The 23,475-nt window shown below is 35.3% G+C and overlaps 4 protein-coding genes and 1 pseudogene across 4 annotated transcripts; 2 read left to right on the top strand and 3 right to left on the bottom strand.

Annotated features, from left to right (window-relative positions):
• Window positions 1-450: 450 nt before the first annotated feature.
• LOC102619150 (PI-PLC X domain-containing protein At5g67130) lies at window positions 451-3,768 on the bottom strand. The gene is made up of 9 exons (XM_006466530.3): window positions 3,602-3,768; window positions 3,429-3,512; window positions 3,193-3,321; window positions 2,928-3,065; window positions 2,381-2,479; window positions 1,956-2,259; window positions 1,417-1,640; window positions 1,201-1,287; window positions 451-795 (listed from the first exon to the last, which is right to left on the bottom strand). Exons 1-9 carry the CDS (start codon window positions 3,605-3,607, stop codon window positions 607-609), a joined length of 1,260 nt encoding a protein of 419 aa, XP_006466593.2. The 5' UTR covers window positions 3,608-3,768; the 3' UTR covers window positions 451-606.
• A 1,818-nt stretch (window positions 3,769-5,586) lies between these two features.
• LOC102619437 (subtilisin-like protease SBT1.9) lies at window positions 5,587-8,537 on the top strand. Its single transcript, XM_006466531.4, has one exon. The coding sequence runs from the start codon at window positions 5,938-5,940 to the stop codon at window positions 8,296-8,298; it is 2,361 nt and encodes a 786-aa protein (XP_006466594.2). The 5' UTR covers window positions 5,587-5,937; the 3' UTR covers window positions 8,299-8,537.
• Window positions 8,538-8,780: 243 nt separating this feature from the next.
• On the bottom strand, window positions 8,781-8,957 carry LOC112496466 (U2 spliceosomal RNA; annotated as a pseudogene).
• A 4,287-nt stretch (window positions 8,958-13,244) lies between these two features.
• LOC102607882 (hypothetical protein) lies at window positions 13,245-14,914 on the top strand. Its single transcript, XM_006466670.3, has 3 exons — window positions 13,245-13,867; window positions 13,998-14,183; window positions 14,291-14,914. Exons 1-3 carry the CDS (start codon window positions 13,385-13,387, stop codon window positions 14,573-14,575), a joined length of 954 nt encoding a protein of 317 aa, XP_006466733.2. The 5' UTR covers window positions 13,245-13,384; the 3' UTR covers window positions 14,576-14,914.
• Window positions 14,915-17,133: 2,219 nt separating this feature from the next.
• On the bottom strand, window positions 17,134-18,657 carry LOC102619746 (mitogen-activated protein kinase kinase kinase 20). The gene has a single exon (XM_006466532.4). It carries the CDS (start codon window positions 18,508-18,510, stop codon window positions 17,410-17,412), a length of 1,101 nt encoding a protein of 366 aa, XP_006466595.2. The 5' UTR covers window positions 18,511-18,657; the 3' UTR covers window positions 17,134-17,409.
• Between the last annotated feature and the right edge of the window lie 4,818 nt (window positions 18,658-23,475).

The following is a 23,475-nucleotide window of genomic DNA, read 5'->3' as shown; positions in this document are numbered from 1 at the left end:
ATCATTTTCAATGTGTGCTATCTATTTTCATACATTGATTACATATATTTGGAGAGTCATGGAGTGGCATTGACCAAATTGCTATTTTCAATATGTGCTATTTTTGAAGGAGAGCCTTTCTTTTCCCAGCGTCTGGTCTATCTAACTATACGGGCGGATCACTATCTCTGAGGGGGGGCTTCAAGGAGCAGGAATCATTTTCAATATGTGCTATTTTCATACTTTGATTACACACTCACAGCTAAATATATTTGGAGAGTCATGGACCGGCATTATGCCTAGGTGAACTTATTGTTATTTTACTAGATTCAGATGTTCATCTTCTTCAATCTCATCCATGATTAATCAACAATGACTTTCAGGTTGAATGCTAGCATATGAAGATGTAACTAGAGTCACAAAAGAACTTTTTCGGCTGAAAAGCAGGAGATTTCTGATAAGTAGGCTAGCTCAAGATTGAAAATGTTATCTATACGGCCGTGAAAGGGCTCTCATGCCTCAATGATATAAAAGAAGATACAAATGAACCGTTGACTTAGTCCAAAACAATATACACGTGTGGTTCATAAATCAAAACTAAAGAGAACCAAGCAATTCTCAAGAATTTCACCATAATACCAGAGCTATGGGCAAAATTGTCCCAACGAACCATAATAAAAGAGGTCTGTCATTCCTATGAGCACTGTTGGTATTATCTTGTGAGGGATTTTGCGGGGAATCTTCTGTCGTTCCTGCAGCAGCAGGAGGAGGGGGGGCTATTGGGGGAATGTCACATGTACCAAAGGTGGCATTTGCCTGCACATATTTGAGAAGCCTGGTCAAAACTACAGGAGAACTTTGAACTGTTGTTATTAATATTTGTAATTCTTTTTTTTTTTTTTTCATGCACCAACAATACCAGCAATTGATTGTTGTATTTATCTACAGAATAAACTAATCTTGTTAAGGCAATATTAATGTAATGCCAAAGCAATGTGAGAAGATTGCATGCAATAACAAGTAAATGGCTATCCCTGACTAGGAATTGGAAGCTCTATCTTGTTGACAGCTTGATACAATAGTAACCAGCCAACCAGCATGTAAAAACTCTTTAAACAGGTCTCAAAATTTGCAGACTTGTGCAATTAGGAGGGTGGTGTGATGATTCATAACAAGGTCGATTAGATGATAACAATTCAATAGATAGTTTTAATAACAAACCTTGCAATAAGCTATATTGACACATCCACAAGTAAGACGACCATTCGCCTCATCAATGGCTTCTGGTGTTCCTCCGCCGTCACTCCTCTGCAATGACAATTCAAATAACTTACTAAAAGATCTTTGATCCATTTTTTTTCTCATGTTTTATTTTCTTTTTCTAGGCTAGAGAAATTCTAATAATAAGGTCTACAAAATTCAGAACAGCCTGAGAACCTGATAAAAATCAACAGCAATGAAGTTTGGCCACCGTTTACCAGCCGCATCATAGCAAGTGTTCATCATCTTAGTTAGTGGAGCTGAATTGTCCAAGCATGCTTCTGTTGCATTGGGATTAGTAGGAAAGTAGTTCTGGAGAACCAGTGACCTTGTTTTTGTGTTCAGAGGAGAAGATTCAGCCCTGTTTTGGCATGAACCATCATTCATCCCCTCATTTCCATCTGCAATTCATTAATTCTCGTAAATTTACCTTTTTTCCTTTTTTTTTTTAAAGAAAAAAAAGCTGTACAGATGTCAGTACAATCTTCAATCTCGTGGATATGCCAGATAAAGATTAACAAAATGATAATTATGAGACGATGTAAAGTAAGAGATGCATCTAACATTTAGGCCTGCTCTAGTACTGCTTAGTCATTTTGTAATGCCTCAAAAATGTCAAAAATCAGTGATTGCAATGGGAAATCAGTGGTTACATTTGCTACCTCCTGTGCATATATGTCAACAGATATTTGATAGTTTATGAAAATAAAACTCACACTGATTTTCTACCACATATCTCCACTGGTAGGCAATCCCCTCAGACGCTTCCTTGCTAGATTTAGAGGTGAAAACCACCAAACGCTGATTCTGCTTAACCATATCATCCACAATTGGCCAATCTCCGCCATTCTTGGGCATCTTTGACACAGGAAACATGTAATTGCTTAAACCAGATGCTTTAAAAACCTTTGTGAGGCCTTGTGAGGATGTCACATAATCCTCGATAAATATGGTGACAATCTCAGATGGGTTTGCTTGCAGAAACGTTTGGATCTCTCTCAGCACGTTAATTGCAGGTTGCTGGGAGAAATTAAAAATGTTTCATCATTATATTAAAATGAGGAAGTCGACTTTGAAGTATATACGAATGAAGGTACAATCAATCACAATTGAACTGAGGGAACATAAGTAAAGTACTTACAAATGCTGTGAAGTTGAAACATCGGCCACCAGTGGAGTGACATAGCCAAATGTCATTGTTGAAATCATACATATCCAGCATAAATCCTCTAACTCCATTCTACATAAAAAATACGTGTCTAAGCAGAAGATTTCTGACGAGTTGAGTTTAATCTAAATCAGAGAAATTAACTAAAACTCACTCAAGCCTGCATTCTACTTAAATGTAATTTAAAATGCACTAGCTTAGATAAAATATCTCTCTAGAAAGGAAATGGTGTACTAAGAAACAGAGAAATCCATACGTATTGGTCATAGCAAGAAACATAGAAATTCACACCCATCAGGCATAGATTTGAACAAAATCATTGAACATGAAAAACTTAAAATGAAATTTCAAAAGCAAAGTGCACACCAATATCAGAAGCAGACTGCATTGAGAAATATGTAATGAATCAAGTCAGAAGGATGCTTAATTTTCAATTAAAGGACAAGATGAAACAATTATCACTGGAACCCGCAACGCGTGACTTCAAAATGCCTGTTTCTAAAACAAGTGTATTACTTACATTAAGTTGATTGGTGACGGTATCTTCCTGGTTCCTGGGAGATACAAGAATCGGTCCAATCGCAGGCCTGGCTCCCAGAAGAGAATAAGAATTGTGTGTTGTTAACCATGAGTACTTGCTAAATGGCAATCCTTTCACCTAACCAAAACCAAACCCACATGCACGAACACAACAAGAACTCAATGTCAATATTTACTTTATAGCGAAAAAAGAAAATTTTAATTTGCAAAATTATAATTAAAAAACAAAAAAAAACAAAAACTACCTTGGAAGTGGGATTAAGGGGTTGGATCCTGGCACATCTGGGTCTGGTGTTGCCACTAACAGGACAAGTCTGACACGTCAATCCGGCGTCGCATGCACTGTTAGAAGAACCGGAACATGTCTCTCCGATCTGTATCAGTAAGGAGAAACAGTAATTACGGTTATGTCAAATGTATGCTGTATCGAATCATCCGAGGATGGTTTTTCTTTTTCTAAAAATAAACAAAACACACGAACCTTGAGACTGGAGGAACATGCAAAAAGAGATACTGTGATTAGGAGAAGTTGGATTTGGAGATTTATGGGGCATTTTGTTGTTCCCTGCAACACACAAACAGAAACAGTCAAAACTGTTTGCACATAAAACTAAAATTAACAAAAAGTTGTAAAACGGATTTGCAATTGCATGCCTTCATGTCAGGATCGACGAAGAGAGCGAGACAGAACTTAAGAAGAGAAGTTTGGAACTTGAAGTTCGAACACTAACTTGAGTTCTGTTGAAGAGAACTGAAGAGAGATCGATAAATTATGAGTTTCGCTTGCATTGTTTTTTCTTTTGTCGTTTTTTGGTTTTGTCCATTTACAAAATTACCTTTTTATTTTTATTTTATTTTCTTTCTGGTTTTAGAAATCTCGTAAATTGTATATTTTTTTTTAATGATTTGTGTCCGACAACAAAAAAGCCTAATATTATATTATTAAAAAAAGGAAGAGAGAATAATAATTAATAAGGATTAAGGAAGCAAGCGAACACATTTGTTGAGACTTGAGACGGCGCTTTTCCCTAAATAACAAAATATAAGTTATACATATGGCATTGAGATGGTGGGTCGTTCGTGATTTGGTTTAAAAAGTTATTTTCGAATTTCGAGTGAATGAAAGGAAAATAACAACTTATAATGTGATGGGTTAACAAATATTTTAATACTCAATTTTGACGTGTATGCATTAGAGAAGAGAGAAAGAGAGAGAAAAAAAAATTAGAAAACCCACTATTTGACATTGGTCGTATCTTGAAAAAAATATACATATTTTTCTGTCATGTTAAATATGATTTGTTTTTAATCACGAAGTGGTCCTGAGTGGATCATAATTATGTGAGACGTTTTTAAGTCCGTACCACAATTCAGACTAATTTTTGCTCGCACCGGGTCAGCCCATAAGAAGTAAAGTGCATGTTAAATATGATTTTTTTTAACCACGAGGTGGTCCTGAGTGGACCCTAACTATGTGAGACGCTTTTAAGTTCGTACCACAATTCAGACTAATTTTCGCTCGCATCGGGTCTGCCCATAAAAGGTAAAGTACTGGTCAAAGTGGTGACTTTATACGAGAGCGGAACTTGAACCCTTGATCGCTCTTAAGAAGTGAGAGTGTCGAATCACTCACACCAACCAACTTTAGTTTATATTAAATATGATTTTGTATAGTGAAACTACTTTTTTCATTTTTAAGCTTAAATTAATCTTTAACTCTTTTTAATGAAAAAAATAGAAGAATAATCCTTTAAAAATTCGCTTGGCAAAAGCCAACTCCACTTAATGAGATTTTTAATCATTCAACAACTCCCTAAAAAAAAAATTGAATCAAATTCTTTTATTCTAGATGACAGTTGGTGCAAATGAATAGACTTTTAAAATTGCTTGTTTCTGCAGGCTTCTATGACTAAGTTGTCTGAGTTTAATTATATAAATTTTTTGCATCGTAACTTTGAATGCTTCATTTTTTTTCCTTTCTTTTTCTGTTCATTTTTATTTTTTTTAAAGTGCACGTCTGGGTTTGGGAGTCCGATGATGACGTCATCCACCGTCCATTATGGTATACTCTGCCCAGATTGAACTGATAGAAATATATTATTATAGCATTGCATGGAAATTTTAATTACTCAACTACTCAGTTATTAAAATATTGAAATTAACGCAATCCATTAATTTATTCATGGTAATTTCAGCATGAAAGCCAGATGTCATGCTTTTATTCAGCTGTCGTGTAATATTAGAATGTCAAGATCGGTGTTTGGATATGGTCAGTGACCAAACAAAGGGAAATTAAAAAAAAAAAGAAAAAAGAAAACCTCTTTTTAAGAATTATCTTTATACTTTGAAGTTCAATATGAAAAAGGGTTAGGCTATTTTCATTTCATATCGTGAAAGTTCTTAATTTGACTTCTGCGAAAGTGGGTGCTTCAATGAATATTATTGTAATTCGTATCTTTTAATCATCTAGAAGAAAATTATTGATTTCTCTAAAATCTGGTTCACCTCTGCTAATCACCATACAATTTCTTTAGGTCGCTAATTATTTTTCATACCAGAATATGCCTATAATTAAACCCTGCCTCAACAGAGGTCAATAATTTACACATTAATCACTTATTGTACAAAACCATTAGACTCGTATCCAGAATCTGCTTGTATGGTTTTGTTTCCTTTACTTCTCGAGAGAAATGGGACTCTCTGGGCCTTCATTAAGCAATAAACATTTTCACTTTCTGAATTAATAGTGATACAGAGTTTACGTGTATGATTCACCACGGATCAAAGCACTTGACATAATACATACTTGTGCTTTTAGTAGTCAATTTTAATTTTCAACTCGCAACCCACACAGAAAAACCGAGAAGAGATGATTCCTTCGGGGCAAAAGATGATGGGGGCTGCTGCCTTTTTAGAAAGACGGTAAAAGTGAAACGGGAAATTATGGCCAAGAAACACGGCGCAATCGGGGAAAAAAAAAGTGCACATTGATGATCGATAGCAATATAGATAGAAGAAATCAAACCTGTGTATCATCCAATTTAGTGTCAAACAAAGGGAGATATTGTTTATCCATGGCTACTCTAATTACTCTTAAGTTTCTTCTGTTAACAGCCTTCCATCTTAGCTCCACTTTGGCAAAATCTGACACATATATCATTCATATGGACACATCAGCTATGCCCAAAGCCTATTCTAGCCTCTACACTTGGTATTTGTTCATGCTTTGTTCAGTATCAGAATCTTCTAAAGCAACTGCAACTAGCACCACCATTTCTTCTAAACTTATTTATACGTATGCCAATTCCATCCATGGATTTAGTGCAACTCTTACTGTTTCTGAGCTTGAAACCCTGAAAAAACTTCCAGGCTATATTTCTTCAACTCCAGATCGTCCTCTTACAGTTCACACAACTCACACTTCTCAGTTTCTTGGCTTGAGTTCCTTATCCGGCGCATGGCCGGCTTCAAATTATGGTAAAGGTGTTATTATCGGTTTAGTAGATACGGGAATTTGGCCGGAGAGTCAGAGCTTTAGTGATGAAGGGATGGCAAAAGTTCCACCTAGATGGAAAGGAGAATGCATGTCCGGCGTCCAATTCAACTCTTCTTTATGTAACAAGAAACTCATTGGGGCTCGGTTTTTTAACAAGGGTCTGATTGCTAACAATCCCAAGTTGAAAGTTCGGATGAATTCTCCGCGGGATGGTAGTGGACATGGAACACATACTTCATCTATAGCTGCTGGTAATTATGTGAAAGGCTCATCTTATTTTGGTTATGCTACTGGCATAGCTAGAGGCATAGCACCGCGGGCTTGCGTGGCAATGTACAAAGCAATCTGGAGGCACGGGGTCTATTCATCTGATGTTGTTGCTGCAATAGACCAAGCATTGCAAGATGGGGTTGATGTTTTGTCTCTGTCGTTGGGCCTAAGCTTGAATGGTATTTTCTTGGAAGATGATGCAATTGCAGTAGCCACTTTTGCGGCCATGGAAAAGGGAGTGCTTGTAGTAGCATCTGCCGGAAATGATGGCCCGTCGTATTGGACCTTAATCAATGGTGCGCCGTGGCTGCTGACAGTTGGTGCAGGCACTATAGATCGCGAATTTGAGGGAAGTTTAACTCTGGGTAATGGCGTTCAAATCAATTTCAAGTCCTTGTATCCTGGGAATTCTTCCCCAAGTCAGGTGTCCCTCGCGTTCATGGATGCGTGTGATAGTGTGACAGAACTGAAGAAAGTGATAAACAGCATTGTTGTGTGTAGGGAAGATTCAAGTATAAGCAGTCAAATTGACAATGCAGTGGCTGCAGGAGTTTTGGGAGCTGTTTTCATTTCTAACTCTGCTTTATTGGAAGTCTACATTAGAAGCTCATTTCCAGCAGCATTTATTAATGTGAATGATGGCCAAACCATAATAGACTACATAAAGAAATGTGATAACCCAACAGGAAGCCTTCAATTCCGAAAGACAGTTATTGGTTCAAAGCCAGCACCAATGGTAGATAGCTATAGCTCCAGAGGTCCATTTCTCAGCTGTCCAAATATCCTGAAGCCAGATATTTTGGCCCCTGGTTCATTGGTCTTAGCATCTTGGTCTCCAATCAGTTCAGTTGCCGAGGATCAGTCAGGTCTCTTGTATAGCAATTTCAATCTCATGTCAGGCACATCAATGGCTACGCCGCATGTAGCAGGTGTGGCCGGGCTGTTAAAGGCAGCGCACCCTGATTGGAGCCCTGCAGCCATTCGGTCAGCACTTGTGACCACAGCCAGTCCATTAGACAACACATTAAGTCATATAAAAGATGCTTCAAACAATAACTTTCCAGCAAGTCCACTAGACATGGGAGCTGGTCATATTAATCCCAACAAAGCTCTGGATCCTGGCCTTGTCTATGATGCAACAGCTGAGGATTACATAAAACTACTATGTGCAATGAATTACAAACCAGAACAAATCCGAATCTTTACAAAGTCGTCTCAGAAATGCAATAACCGTTCTTTGGATCTTAATTACCCTTCTTTCATTACTTTCTTTAATGATTACGATTCCAGTTCAGATGAAAAAGTTGTGAAAGAATTTTGGAGAACAGTTACTAATGCTGAAGAAGTAGGGACAGCTTACACTGCAAAGTTAACAGGAATCGATGGTTTAAAGGTGTACGTGGAGCCACGGAGACTGGTATTCAAGCAAAAGTATGAGAAACAAAGCTATAAACTTACTTTGGAGGGGCCCAAATTGTTGGAAAAGGACGTTGTTTATGGTTCTATAAGTTGGGTGGATGATGACGGTAGGTATGAGGTGAGAAGCCCAATAGTGGCTACAAACCTCGTGCCACAGTCTCCTTGAAAGGCATAGCTTGAAGTATTCCTTGTCTTCTTTCTAAAAAAAAGAAAATTCCTTGTCCTCTCATGGTTGTAATGCATAGAGTAAGTTGATATGTTTAAAAATTTCTCTACTTTCTCATTCTCCTGAGAATCCACTTTTTTTTTTTTCCTAATTTTTCCTTTCTCTCGCTTTATTCATCACTTGTTTATTACTTCAATAATGTCATTATGGACTTATGGTTGCTGCATCTCCAGGGAACCCGGATTATGTACTGTTCCTTACCCATTCTGCATTAGGAGAGATTTTAGAGTACCAGTATTATACTACATTCATATAATTATAAATTATAAAATAAATATACATATCTCATACTTTTTTAGATAAATACACACAATATAATAAAAATACTCTAGAATCTACTGTATTGTTCTACAATTTGCATTCATGTTATAGTTCAGGTTTTAAAATAAATCATCTTTAAAAACGTTTGACATTTGTTTTGGCCGGGGTGCACCGGGCCCTTGCAGTAGTGCAGCGCGCGGGCAACGCTCGTCAGACCCAATAAGCAAGCTACAATGGCCGGCCCTTCCTACAAAAATCAATTTAATATTATGTGGGAAATCATACTGATAAGAACAAATATTACACTTGATCTTAAGCCATAAGGCCGAGAGAGGCATAAGTTGCAATGGGAAAGCTACGTTTTTTATACTAAATTACTCGTTGCCTTTTTCCTTATCGTAGTCGATGTGGCCGGGATATTGAAAATAGATCTATCAAGGTTTTGTGCCTGTGGCTTGAACTATCTTCGCTAGGGAAGAACGCCTGAAAGAGCTCAAGTTGCGCTTTCTTCGCCCTTAGACACCTAAAAACTATAAACTAAGAGTAAGTATAGTCGGTAATTAGTTTAAGGCTAATAATAAAAATATGAACATTCATAATATGGAGAGATGATATCAGAACCATGAAAATATTTAAGGGTTCAATTTATTTAGGATGAAAAATGTAGGGTATATGAATTTGAAGTTGGTAAATAAATTAGGAATTCTCCCATTAATCCGTTTCTTGACAGTTACTTAGAATCAGCTTGAAATCCATTAAAAAAACAGAGTAAATCTGCTGTCAACAGCTTGGAATCTCAGATAAATGGGCTTCCTAGTTGCCACAGATATATTCTTTAGGAAAGTTAAAGAAATGCAACCACGTGTCATGAGCAGGAATTGTGATTACACAAACATCTTAATGGCTGTTAAGATAAATATGATATAATTAATCATCAGCTCATCCAGCCAGCTTAAATAGCTAAGCTAAGTTCGTTATCTTTGGTTTAGTTAGTTAAGTTGAGTTTGTTATCAATAATGACGTGGAAGCTGACCTGGCTAGAGTTAGTTGCAAGCCATTTTAACAATAGCAGCATACATTTGGGACTGTAGAAGATTAGAGACTGCTGTATATATTATATACTCATGCAGCTAAACAAATTCAGTTAATAAACCATATTGAAATGATTCTCAACTCTCTGAATTTTTCTTTCATTTTCTCATTGATCAAACAAGCTCTCGAACTTTAACTTGGTATCAGAGCTCGATCTACAAGCTATTATGGCTGCTTCAAGCTCTAATCCAAGCACAGTATCCTCTGTTTCTTCATTTACTTTTACCTCACCAGTCAATCTCGATCGATCAATGGACTTGAAGATCTTCTTGATAGCTCCAAGCAGTGTCCAGATCAATTTCTTTCTGATGACGCAAACAACTCTGCTGCTGAAGTTACACAAGAAAATCCAGCGTTCACTACCTGGAAGGGAAAGGATCAAATGCTGCTGAGCTAGCTGATGATTAATTATATCATATTTATCTCAACAATGGCAAAGCAACTCGTACAGAGCCATCCGATCGATCTGCCATGATCACCACAGCTGATCCATTTGATAATGCAATTGGCACAATAAAAGATCGTGGGGAGTATAATGAACCAACAAGTCCTTTTGCAGTGGGTGCTGGTCATACATCCATCCTAACAAGGCATTGTACCCTGTCCTCATTTATGATGGAACGGCAAAGGATTGTGTAAAGCTTCTAAGTGGGATGAACTACACTGCGAAACAAATTCAGATGATTACTAAATCATCTACCTACTACAACTGTTCAAACTCATCTTTAGACTTGAATTACCCATCTTTTATTGGCTTTTCCAATAGAAATAGTACATCTCGCGGCAGAAAACTTGTGCAACCTTTTCAGAGAACATTGAAAATTTTCGGAGATGCAGATGCAGATTATTCAGTTAAGGTGATGCCAATGAGAGGCTTTAAGTAGAAGGTTCTGCCGGCGAAGTTGATTTTCAAACACAAGTGTGAGAAGAGAAGCTAAAGTTGATTTTACAGCGCCCAAAAGTGATGAAAAATTAGTAGTTCTTGGTTCTCTGAGTTAATTGGGTAGATGCTGAAGGCAAGCATGAAGTCAGAAGTCCATTTGTAACTACAGTCTAAAACACAAATAATCTCCAATAAACTGTGGATTCAGCTAAAGCAATTATTATAATGTAGCAATCTCAGAATATTCTGTCACTAACTGTTAATATAGTGACAATTAATAATCTAAGTATTACACATGTATGATTGCTGAAGATCGCTAAAAATCGCCCAAAGACTTAGTTTGACTTATAAAATACGTATTTTATGATGGACCCAAGTTATTGTGCTAGTGTGACCATTGTGAATTGTGATTTGGAAGATACCGATATACTAGAGGGAGGTTTAATTCGCATTGAAATCTTAATTAAGCCCATTAGGCAACCTTCACTCATAAGATGCTACCTTGTGAAACAAGCTAGTAGAAAGCTAATCATTCTAAAAAATAGATATAGTTAAAAAAAAACTAAATCCTAAATTACATACGTACATTGGTTATTCACATGTGTCAATTATTTATTTATTTATTTTTATTTCGAATTAAAATTCAATGAGTTAAGAGCTAAAAGTAAATAGTTAATAGCCCAAGAGTTTCACTACGAGGAACATGCATCACAACTGAATGTATATTGTTTTCGGCGCATTAAACCATCTGGTATCTGAAGACCACATTAAGTCCCGAATAATTCAAATTCGAGCCAGGTAAAACTACTAGGGCGGCAAAGCTCTCCCAACAAGTATTTTAACAGAGCTACATTCCCAACCCTCGAGCCGAGGACATTGGTTAAGATAGAACAACTCAATGCCAGCTGATCTACCCGCTTGTTAGTAATTGAATGCATATTGTTGACAATGTGGAAAGTATGTTCACCAGAGAATTTAATACATAGGCAAAGCATGCATAAATTTAAATGCAAGCATGCACCAAACTAAATGCACATAATGAATTTGTAAATTTAATGCATTAACAAATCACGTATAAAATTAAATTCAAACATGCATGTAATGAATTGCTTCTTCACTTAGTTTTTTGGTCAATGAAGATGGTTGAAATTGAAGCCATCATTTCAGTGGGCATTTTCAAACAATCAATTTTCAAGAAAATATTTTTAGAATTCTTCTAAATAAAAAATAAAAAATTTCAAATTCGTTTAAAGAAGTATTTCTGAATACAGTTTCCGAACACATTTTCTATATTGATTTTCCAAAAACATTATTTTCTAACATTTTTCTTAATCACAATTTCCATGTTACAACAATCACAGAACATTAATATTAAATTATTGGTTCTCTATTATTCACTCTTAAACTCTACTACCACACTACTATTCGCAACAGATGCTATTATTGTTTTGGTCTAAATCGTCTGCTCAACTAAATAATAACCATAGTTAAAGTTGTAATATTTAGGCCATACTAACGCCTGAGTGCTTTTTAACGCCTGAATGCTTTTTAAACCTTACTCTTCATATCACACAATAGAATTAGGCAGATTGTGAACTACTAAATTTGAATTTTCAATTAGGTCTGACCTTATTTCAACTGAGAAGGAGTCAATCCTTACTACACGTGGTCTGGTGAAATTCCTAACCCAAAGAAAGATCAATCAAGTTTTCTCAATGTGCTCGACCATTTAGTAAAAATTTAAACAATATGTTTGAGATTTTCTCTATGAATAAGGGTTATTTGTTGGGATAAAGATTCTTGTGCATAATTAGGATTAAAATTGTATGCTCATGAAACTATTCATGCAGTCGTGTCCTACAATAAGTTCAGCTTTACAAGACGTGACCAAATAGTCCTCTTCATCCACATCTCCGTTTGACTCTCAAAACTAATAAAATGTGTTTTTACACGTTTCATCCGGGGATTTTGTAGCTGCTGTAATCAAAATTGGGTGGTTGGCTCTCACCATGATCCCACGGCCTAAGACCCGCAAACCCATGAGTAATGTAGCATGGCCTCAGTCTCGTACAAGGCAAAGCCATCTAGCTTGGCCAAAAAATTGAAGGTAGATCTTCGACCTAGAAGCAATGTTGTTAGATCTTAACCTTTGAGGTTATCAACTTATGCAGATAATATGCCATTTATCATAAGCCAATAGGTCAACCTAATTGTTGCGAGTAAGGCACGTGATCTGGTTAACGTTTTTTCCGTTTCGGTGGAGTTATTAAAAATTAGACAATTTACTGAGCAAAACAAAACCCCAAATCTCATCGAACCCGGAAGAAAGTATGCAAATCACGTTGGGGCAATAAATGAAGATGGCCACTAGGTAGCTAGCTTCTTCAATATTCACCATTCCATGGAGAAAAAAAATGATGAAAGTTGACACTAAATCAATACAAAGAGCATCAACCAGGCAGGTGCCGTCACTCTCTGTAAAAGTCCACCTTCTATCATTCATTACAAACTTAAGAAACAAGACTTTGATAACATTAAATAATACACACCACAACGTGCGCCACTGAAGCATATACGTATTTATATACGTTATTTATTATTTGAGAATCTGAGATCTTACACAGTAACCAGTAAATATAATACAATAATATACAGATCGCTTTTCAATATTAGTAACACAATCTTCAGAAGTACTCTTCTCTAGAACAAGCTTGTTCATTTTCTGCAAAACCGTAAGCGGCGCCTGCAGTTGCAGTAACACCAATACTGATAGATCGAACAACGTCAATAATGTCAGCTCAGCTCTCAAAAACAGACTCGGAGGCGAGCAGCCTGAGTCAATCCTCACCCATAAGATCCCCTCGTCGACCAGTCTACTACGTGCAGAGCCCGTCAAGAGATTCCCACGATGGCGAGAAAACCACGAACTCTTTCCATTCAACTCCAGTGCTCAGCCCCATGGGGTCACCCCCTCACTCTCACTCCAACTCTTCGCTTGGTCCTCACTCATCCCGCGAGTCATCCTCCACTCGCCTCTCTGCTTCCCTCAAGCCCCAACACCAACGCAAGAATGAACGCAAGTCCCGGAAGCCCTGGAAGGAATTTGACGCCATTGAAGAGGAGGGGCTTCTCGACGGAGAAACCATACACAGAGCCCTTTCTCGACGTTGCTATCTTCTCACTTTTGTTGTGGGATTCATAGTACTTTTCTCTATGTTTTCTTTGATCTTGTGGGGTGCCAGTAAGCCTCAAAAGCCCACCATCAGAATGAAGGTCAGATTCATTTATATATATTTCTTGCATTCATTAATAATTCACGTCTTATATTAACCTAATTCCCCTTTTTTTTTCTTTCATTAATTTGAGTGAAAAGGGAACATCATATCTGTTATTTTGGTTGCAGAGCATTTCATTTAATCAATTCGTCGTCCAAGCTGGTGCGGATTTCTCTGGAGTAGCAACTCAAATGGTGACGGTGAATTGCACTGTCAAATTCACATTTCGCAACACTGCTACATTTTTTGGTGTCCATGTTACGTCAACGCCTCTAGATCTATACTATTCTCAGCTCACTGTAGCCACTGGGACGGTATAGATGCAATTACTACGCTTAGTTACCTCTATACTAGAACTTATTTTATTTTATTATTATTATTAACTTTATGTTCATATGATTTATCTAATTGGTGCTTACAGATACCTAAATTTTATCAATCAAGGAAGAGCCAGAGATCAGTTACAGTCATGATGAAGGGAAGTCACATTCCTTTGTATGGAGGGGGAGCTAGCCTGAGCAGTTTAAATGGTGCACTGGTTGAGCCAGTGGCACTGACACTGAACTTCATGGTTCGTGCAAGAGCTTATGTTTTGGGCAGATTAGTCAAGCCCAAGTTCTATAAGAGAATTGAATGCTCGGTCATTATGGACCCCAAGAAGATGAACGTGGGCATTTCATTGAAAAACAAGTGCACTTACCACTGAAAATCAGAAGAAGTTGATACACTGCAAGAGCTAGTGAATGGCAATTGCAGAGTTTGGGCTAACTGTGCCAGAGCTGACCCAACCATGGGGAATCGAGGATTCAGGATTTTGTTGGGCCAGTAGAAATTGCAGGCACTGGACAGGGGTTGAAATCTAGGAGCAGTCGGTGGTTATAATAATAATATTGTATATTTTATATATAGTTATTTTAATGTGTTTCTGACACTTAAAATTAAATAATATCGATTTTATTTTCATGTGATTTACACGAAACATAAGGCTAAAAGTTGATGATTGGCATTTGGCAATGGTTTGTGAATTTCTCTACCCGGTGAGAAGTGAAGTTAGACGCGTTCTATTTCTTCTATACTAATAGTTTGGATACTATTTTTACTTGGGCTTTGTGCTTATTTGAGTTTTAAGAGATTTTATGATACACCCTATGTTGAGAATTACTAGCAAGCAATATGGCATCTCGATTTTGATATGTATCAAACTTCATGTCATGCAGACCCCAATTGGATCAGCTAACATAAGCCTAGTTTTGTTGTAGAGTAGATAGACTATTGGTCTTGCATTTTGGACTAACTTGGGCCTATTGGATCAGCTAAAATAAGCCTAGACTGGTGGTGTTGGGTCCATAATCTTAAATTTGATTCCTTGAAATGAACTTTGGTTTAACTGAAAGCTTAGAGCACTTGGCGTTCGAACTACCAAATTTTCATTTACAAAGGTAAGCGATTGATTTTAATATTGAAGCCATTTTTATTAGAAGAAAATTTTAAAGAAGAATGTCCGGAAGCATTATTTTACGAGAGAGAGAATATGTTCACAGTCAAAAAGCAACCAAACATATTTCAAAGGATAATGATATTTCACACCTCAAATTATCTCATCAACTCTCACCTTTTAATTTATCTTATTACCTTTTAAAATTGTACTTATTTAACATTAAAAAATATTATTTTATTTCATTCTCTGTCCTTCCCCCCCCCCCCCCCGCCTCCCTTCTCTCTAGCATGACTATTATCCCACTGCCTATTTCTATCAATAACAAGTTTTTCACCGCCACTACTTATCTTTTTCACCATCAATCCATTGATGGGTCATCTCCACCAATATATAGTAAATTTTAATATTGAATTTTATTAAATTTGATGAACAAGCGGCGGGTTTATTGTTGTTGATGATATTGGTTTTGATTTTTTGTGATAACATGAAATTTTGTTTAATTTCAATTTAAGATGTTATTTAAAGTTACAGTTTAATTCAAATGGTAAATCAATTTTAAAAAATGAGAGAGATGAGAAGTTAATCAATTGAGAGCTTGTGAGAGAAGAAAAATATCTATTCTTTAATAACGGCAATTATGGAAATAAAAAATATGAATTGAGAAATGAGTACCGAAGAGATATATTAAGAAGTCAAATATCACCATTTTATTTGAAACTTTAACAAAAGCCTAATAATCACTAATGGGAATGAACTATCATATTGAAACATATTTTTCTAAAAGAATTATGTTTGGACAACTTATAGAAGTTAAATTTCTCTAACTAATATAAATATAAAACTTTCAACAACCCAGATTGAATGTTCTTTCTCTCGTCTCTCTTTCTTACGTGTGTGCTTCTCTCTCTTCATACCCTACCACTAATCTTAATTGTTAATCTAATCGCACGCCTTTGTCAATTAGCAACATTAACATAATTTAAGAAGTAAGACTACGAGAATCTCATGTTTCACAATTTTTGAAGGGTAATCAACAAATGTGCACCGCATGGGACGCAGTTTAATCCATTGGTTATTCGTGTCTCAAACTGATTATTAATAATTATGTACATTAAAAAAATCGAAAAATGGCTCGCCAATTCCCGACTGGTTTTCGAGTGAAAGGTACGGTCTATCTTTGGCTGCTTTTAAGATTTAACTATTGTATCAATTATTTGATAGCACGTATATAACATGCCTCACGCCATTTATATTCAATCACTTCTTTAAAGACTCAAAGTAACAGATACCAGAAACTAATTTCTTGAAAAAAAAAAATTTAATAAATATGCACTGAGCTGTATTTGATGGGACTGTTTCGTCTGTTATATTATCTGCTACTGCTGCCGGCTGGTACTAACTGGTACTAATAAAATTGGAAATAGATACAAGTGGGATGCTACTGATTCCTGCAATTAGATCATACAATTTGAGAATATAACACCAGAAAGCATAATTTGAAAGAGGCTATGGCTATGTTGAAATTAATTTATGATAGAGCACGAATTTCAATTACACATGTAAAGTAATAAGTAGTAAAAATTCATTATAATTTTGATCGTGTGGTTATAAACGCGTATTCTATTTTAGAGCGGTTTTAATATAATCGAACCCTTCTAAAGATTGAAATCTTCCGGTATGTTACTGTATTTCTCATTTTTTATTCATGATCAGATTATATGATATGATAGCTTGAGATTTTGAATCAAATTTGAATGCACTCGTGGGACAGGACTGCTATCATAACTGATAACACATTGTAAGCAGATCAAAGGAAAAAAAAAATCTGGTATAATTATGTCCTGTAAATTCAAATGATATATATAATTCAATAAAAAAAAAAATCTTCACTGTACACTCAGCCACTTGATTGCCCAGTCAGAACCACTCTATAAACTCTAACGTCAGTCGCTGGTTAAACTAACCATCTCTCTGTTTCTCCTACTCATTTACGGTTACAAATAAATGAACAAATTGAGCAACAATTACAAGAAACCCTTGATGTCACTAAAAAAGAATCTCCAAGTTGCTTGAATCGTGCCGCTTTTAAGTGGGAATTCAATTCATCTCACTGTGACCCAACACTCTGAATCTGACCAATTGGGCCTCTCGTCATCACCCGCCAGAACTCTAATCCGATCCAGCAAGCAATCTCGAGAAGATAAAAATGAATCAAACGAGGGAGAATTGAGCGAACTTGTTACTGATGATGATGATTGAACTGAAACCCATTCTGGAAACCCAAAAGGACTCCTCGGCGATTGCGAAAACTTTTCATCTTTGATGCCCTTTAATGATGGTGACGATGATGAATGAATATGAATACCGCCATCATCACCGGTCTGATCATCAGCGCAAACGAATGGATGATTCAGGAGCATCTCCGCCGTCCATCTCCTCTTGGGATCCTTAAGAAAACACTTGATCAAAAAGTCTTTACCTTGCTCGGACAAATCCCCAGGAATGTTGGGCAATTCATCACCAACCCCAATTCTAATCAATAAAGAAAAGACATTGGAATCTTGCTTGTGATTCCAGGCGGGTTTCCCGGAAGCCATCTCGACAACAGCGCAACCAAGAGCCCATATGTCACAAGGAGCCTCATACTCATTCTCGTTCACTGACTCCGGTGACATGTACAGAGGCGTGCCCCTGCACTCAAAACTCTCTGACCGTTCTCCATCACACGAAGATTTCTTGGCCAGCCCAAAATCAGCAATCTTGGCCTCGTCGTTGTCAAAAACCAACACGTTTTGAAGCTTGATATCGCAGTGAACAAACCCTTTTGAATGAATATGTCGCAGGCCTTTGAGCATCGACCTTGTGTATCTCTTGACATCTGATTCTTGTAAACGACCGTTATTTTGCTTCTTCACGCGATCAGCCAAACTCCCTCTGGAAGCGTACTCTAACAACAGATTATAAAATCTTTCGCCCTTCTCAAAACTGTAATCATCGCCAAAGCATCTCACGATTTGCGGGCAAATACCAATCTGATCAAGCGCCTCCTTTTCGTTCTTCAAAGTAACACTACTGGACGGACAATCAGAACAAGATTTCACTGCCATTAAAGATGGAAACTCAGAAGAAACCTTTGAGGCCTTTGCAAGATTCACACTCCCAAAACTTCCATGACCAATTACGTCTCCTCGAAGCCACTCCATTGCCGTCAGGGAGGGTTTTTTTATTTTTGTAAAGCTAATTTTTTATCTCGAGCCTGAGTTTGAGGGATTAAAAAGAAGAAAGAAAACAGAGGACACCAGCGAGCGAAAGAACGTACGCAACACAAAAACTGTTGGCAACAATAACAAGTCTTCTTAAGTATTTATACTAACTGTTATTACTAAACGAGATTCCTTGTTTTTTATTTTATTTAATATATTAAAAAATATTTAATATTTTTTTAATAAAGTTACTACTTATTAGTAGTTTTTTTAATTTTGGTATTTGATTCAATATTTGCTAGCTCTCTACAGTTAATGCACGTGAAAGGCGAGGGTATTTTCCTGCTTAGGACTCGTTTTCAGACTTTGGACGGAAACTGGGGGGATCCCAGTTACATGAAACGTGGTTCATTCCTTCCTTCCTTCCTTCCTTTGATATTGTTAGGTGGAGTGGATCCCTGCAGATATTTTTTTTTTCTTTTTTTTAAATAAACCATGCCTTTTGTTTATTATTTTGAGAATATTCGGATATGAGTAAAATGAGATTATTATTATTATTATTATTATGATGCTAAGATTGTATTACGATATTTTCTCTTCTTCTTCTTTTTTTAATGAAGGTCGTTAAAATTGAGGAAGCTAATTTTTCTCCGATATGGGGTAAAATGAGATTATTATTATTAAATGAAGCTAATTTTTTCTCCGATGTGGGGGTAAAAGATAATTATATTTGTCTTTACGGCTAATGCAATTTGTGGTCAAATTGCAAAATTTGACGTGTTTTGGTCATTTTCTCTTGGCACAGGCTGACATTTCGTATTTATATGGATAAGGTCGTTGCAGTTGTAGTTGTTTCAAACTTCTATTACTCGGTCTTCTAAGGTGTCTAAGATTTCTTTTACTCTTTTAATAATATTCCTCTTGTGTGTAAGTATTAATAAATAATTATACATTTAAATATACATTGCATAATAAAATTAGAAATGAGCATGAAATAAGAATTTTTAAAAAAATTACATTTCCTCTTTTTTTTTTTTTTTGAGACTGATTAATCATCAGATTACTGCATTACACAGATATTTACAACAACTGCTTATTGTAGCAGAGGTATTACACTGATATTTACAATCGGATATACATGATTGAGACTTACATTATTACAATGAATTCTATGAAGTACATGTCCAATACAAATAACCCCTCACAGGAGAGGATGTCCATACTCCACTTGCATTTCGCAAGGGAGAAGGATATAAAGAACATTTAGCCCCCACAATGCTTTTGTGGGGGCTAGAACCGCTGCCCTCACAATGCTTGTGAGGGCAGCAGCCCACCACTTCGGCCAAGGCCGAAGTGGCTTACATTTCCTCTTAATCTTATAACGAGGAGAAATAATTTGATTTGTGTTCCTTTGGGTGCGTTTGAGATTGAGGTTGAGCAGCTGTAGTTTAAAAGCTACAGCACTAAAGTGTTTGGTAAACACTAACTGTTGTAGCTTTTAAGTTATGTTGATATGATTTTTCACTTGTATAATATAAAATTTATTATATCTTTAATAATTTTATCAAAATTATTATTTAAAATTTATATTTACTATATATTATTAACTTTTGTTTCATAATTACAGTTTTTTTTCACAACAGCTGTAGTTTAAAAGCTACAGCACCTCAATCCCAAACGCACCCTTTGTCAACATTCGATGATTGTTGCGAATTTCATTTTTCGTGGAAAGGTTCATCTAAAATTAGTTGAACTAAATTGACTAGTTCAGCCTTTAAACTTAATTTTATTCTTTAATTGGTTATAGGTAATATGTCACATGAAAAAACTCATCGTTATTTATTTATTTATTTATTGCACACACTTTATTCAGCCTGCACTTCATGAACAAGCACAAAATAAAGAAATTTCCCTTTCAACATTGGGTCAACACTTTTTTGTTCTTACGAAAAATACTAAACTCACTAATTTTATTTATTTATTGCACAGTTTATTCATCCTGCACTTCATAACAATCACAAATTAAAGAAATTTCTCTTTCATCATTGGGTGAAGACCTTTTTTATTCGCACTAAAAATACCAAACTCACTAAACTATGATAAACTTTAAATAATATAAATTTATATATTTTTATTTTCTACCTTGCATCTACTAAAATATTACTTGTAACTAGTTAAATAAACCTACTTAAAAATTACTCGCTAACTCTCAAGAGATAACATGAAATTTTATTTAATACTTACTCATATAAATTCACGTTAAAGAAAATGTTTCATAGATGACGAAGATACTTCTTATTATTTCCCCATTTTAAAAAATAAGACCGACACCATACATGAACGGTGAACCTCCTCTATGTCGTTTTGAAAAATGCTAGCATTATGGTGTACATATATTTTCAATTGATTTGCTTTTAGAATTACTTTTTCACAAATTAGCTTGAAGGAGCGGTTTTCCACAATTGACTGTACCTAGTAGCGACAAAGTTTTTTTTTTTAAAAAAAATTATTATTCAGTTTCTCATTTTTCTAATCTTTTAAAACTGTATTTTAATTAAATCTTTAAAAGTTGCCAAACATACCCTACAAAAGTCTAAATGAATTCATGAAATTATAGTAAATAATTATAGGCCTAGTTCGTATTATGGTGTAGTGGCTGCTTAATTGCAGTTGCTATGGAAAAAGTTGTAGCTATTATAAAAATAATTTTGAAAAAAAATAATAAATATGTCATAGATTTTTTGTTATATCAGTATAGTATAAAATCAACCTAATTTATAAATCGCATAAATAAATGTTTACTAAACACTTTATATCTTGTTTGGGATTAAAGTGTTGTAAAACAAAAATTGTAACCATGAAATAAAAAGTTAATAGTATGTAGTAAATATAAATTTTAAATAATAATTTTGATAAAATTATTAAAAAAGTAATAGATTATTTATTATATAAATAAAAAATCATATTAACATAACTTTCAAACTATAATAATTAGTTTAGTGTTGTAATTTTTAAATTACAGCTACCTAAGCTTAATTTCAAATAGACCCTTAGTTTTATAGCTTTCAATCTATAACTCTGTAATATCTTTTTCCACTTAGTGCTGCAAGGGAAAAAAAAAAAGGCAAAAGAAAAAAATGGTAAATTCACATTAACTTCTACTCGAGACATAAAAAAATCAGACACACATATTTGCAAGTGAATTCACAAAATGCCCACCGACACCCCAAAATCTTGCATTTTGCACGATAATTGATATGTGAACAAAAATATGTGCAATAATATGTACACCTTTTTAATTACATGGCCACCTCCCTCTCTCTCTTTCTTTAATCTTTTATCATTTTCCAACGAGTTTGACACCTTTTTGATTGTCACTTGAAGAAAAAGAGATCCAGTAAATATTTCTTCGCCAACTCTTTAGAATAACAACATCAGAGGCCGTGTCCGTGGAAACTTTTAGCATATGATTCTCTTTTTCTTATGCTTTTGTTTCTTTCAATAAACGCAAATCCATGCAGCTGTCTTTAGACACCAAATCCCTGCAATCGTGTCTCATGTGCGCATTACAGTGACCCATCACTTCGAAAGTTCTGCCTCTTAGATTTTTTTTGTTTTTTTGAAACGGCCCTCTTAGATTTTATTTTCGTTTAAATATATATGATTAGACAATCTCCTTTACCACGTATTAGGCAGATTATGTGAATTATATATATATAATATTCAAATAATTAATCTATCTGTATAACATTGCCGGCCCTATCGTGGAAGAATATAGAGAGGCAAAAAAAAAAAAAGGGCTGAAAAGATATGCATATCCCACAGAAATCCGAATTTACGTTTAGTGGTGTGCATGTAAATCGAAATCGATCTTACGTTTTATCGGCTAGGAAAATTACATGCCCCCAAACTTTTAGCAAACAGTGACCAATGTGGCTATGCATAAAAAATCTTTTCCCTTCTTTCTTTCTTTCTTTTCTTTATGCAGGCCGTTTGTTTTTTTTTTTTTCGGTTTGTTACGTTAAAGAAAGAAGAATCCCCCCGTCAATAGGCTTTGCAGGTCAGAACCTAAAACTTAATGAATGGGAAAAGAATAAAGAATTTTGTTTGATAATAATTGTTTATCGTGTATAAGGAGGGTGTGTTTGAAATTTATATTGGGATAGTTATAACTTAAAAATTATAACTGTAAAATATTTGGTAAACATTAATTGTTATAATTTAAAAATTATATTTATATAATTTTTTTACTTATATCATGTAAAATTTATTATACTTTAATAATATTATCAAAATTATTATTTAAAATTTATATATATTACAAATTATTAATTTTTATTTAATAATTATATATTTTTTAAACAGTTATAACTTTTTTTAAATTACAGAACTTTAATACTGAACAGGATCAAAAATTAAAAAAAAAATATATATATATATATATATGTGGGTGGATAAAGCAAAAAGACGGCAGCACATGCAGGAAGCAGAATCATTGAACTGGTGTTAATGCTTGTAACTGTCGTGAGCAAATAAAGTGGGCGTGGTGGGAGTTGGTTCAGTTCATCCTCTGCTGCAAATTTTATTCAGCATGGCTTTGCAACTTTCTATAATTCATTCAGTAATCAGAGTACCTCAACTTGCAAAATTGCGGTCATCAATCCACCAGCAATCACTCTGTACATACGAATCAAAGATAAGTACATAATTTTTCTGGCTCTGCTGCCCCCAGCCTCTTGCACGTTTTCCACTAGAGTCAGAGAGATCGTATAATTTATTTATTTATTTATTTAATTATCTGTTGTGTTGCTGGCACCATATTTTCAGCCTTGGGACCCAACCATGTTTACCACTCACTACGTTATCTCATCATCTCTCTCTCCCTATCCCAGTTTTATTCGATTATTTGATTTTGTTATCATACATTTGGGGAACCATCAGGTGTTTGGGAGGGATACTGTTTGG

This window comes from Citrus sinensis, chromosome 7 (assembly GCF_022201045.2).
Source record: "Citrus sinensis cultivar Valencia sweet orange chromosome 7, DVS_A1.0, whole genome shotgun sequence".
Classification (NCBI taxonomy): Eukaryota; Viridiplantae; Streptophyta; class Magnoliopsida; order Sapindales; family Rutaceae; genus Citrus; species Citrus sinensis.
Note: the sequence above shows the minus strand (reverse complement) of the source record. Positions and strands in the feature narration are given on the sequence as shown.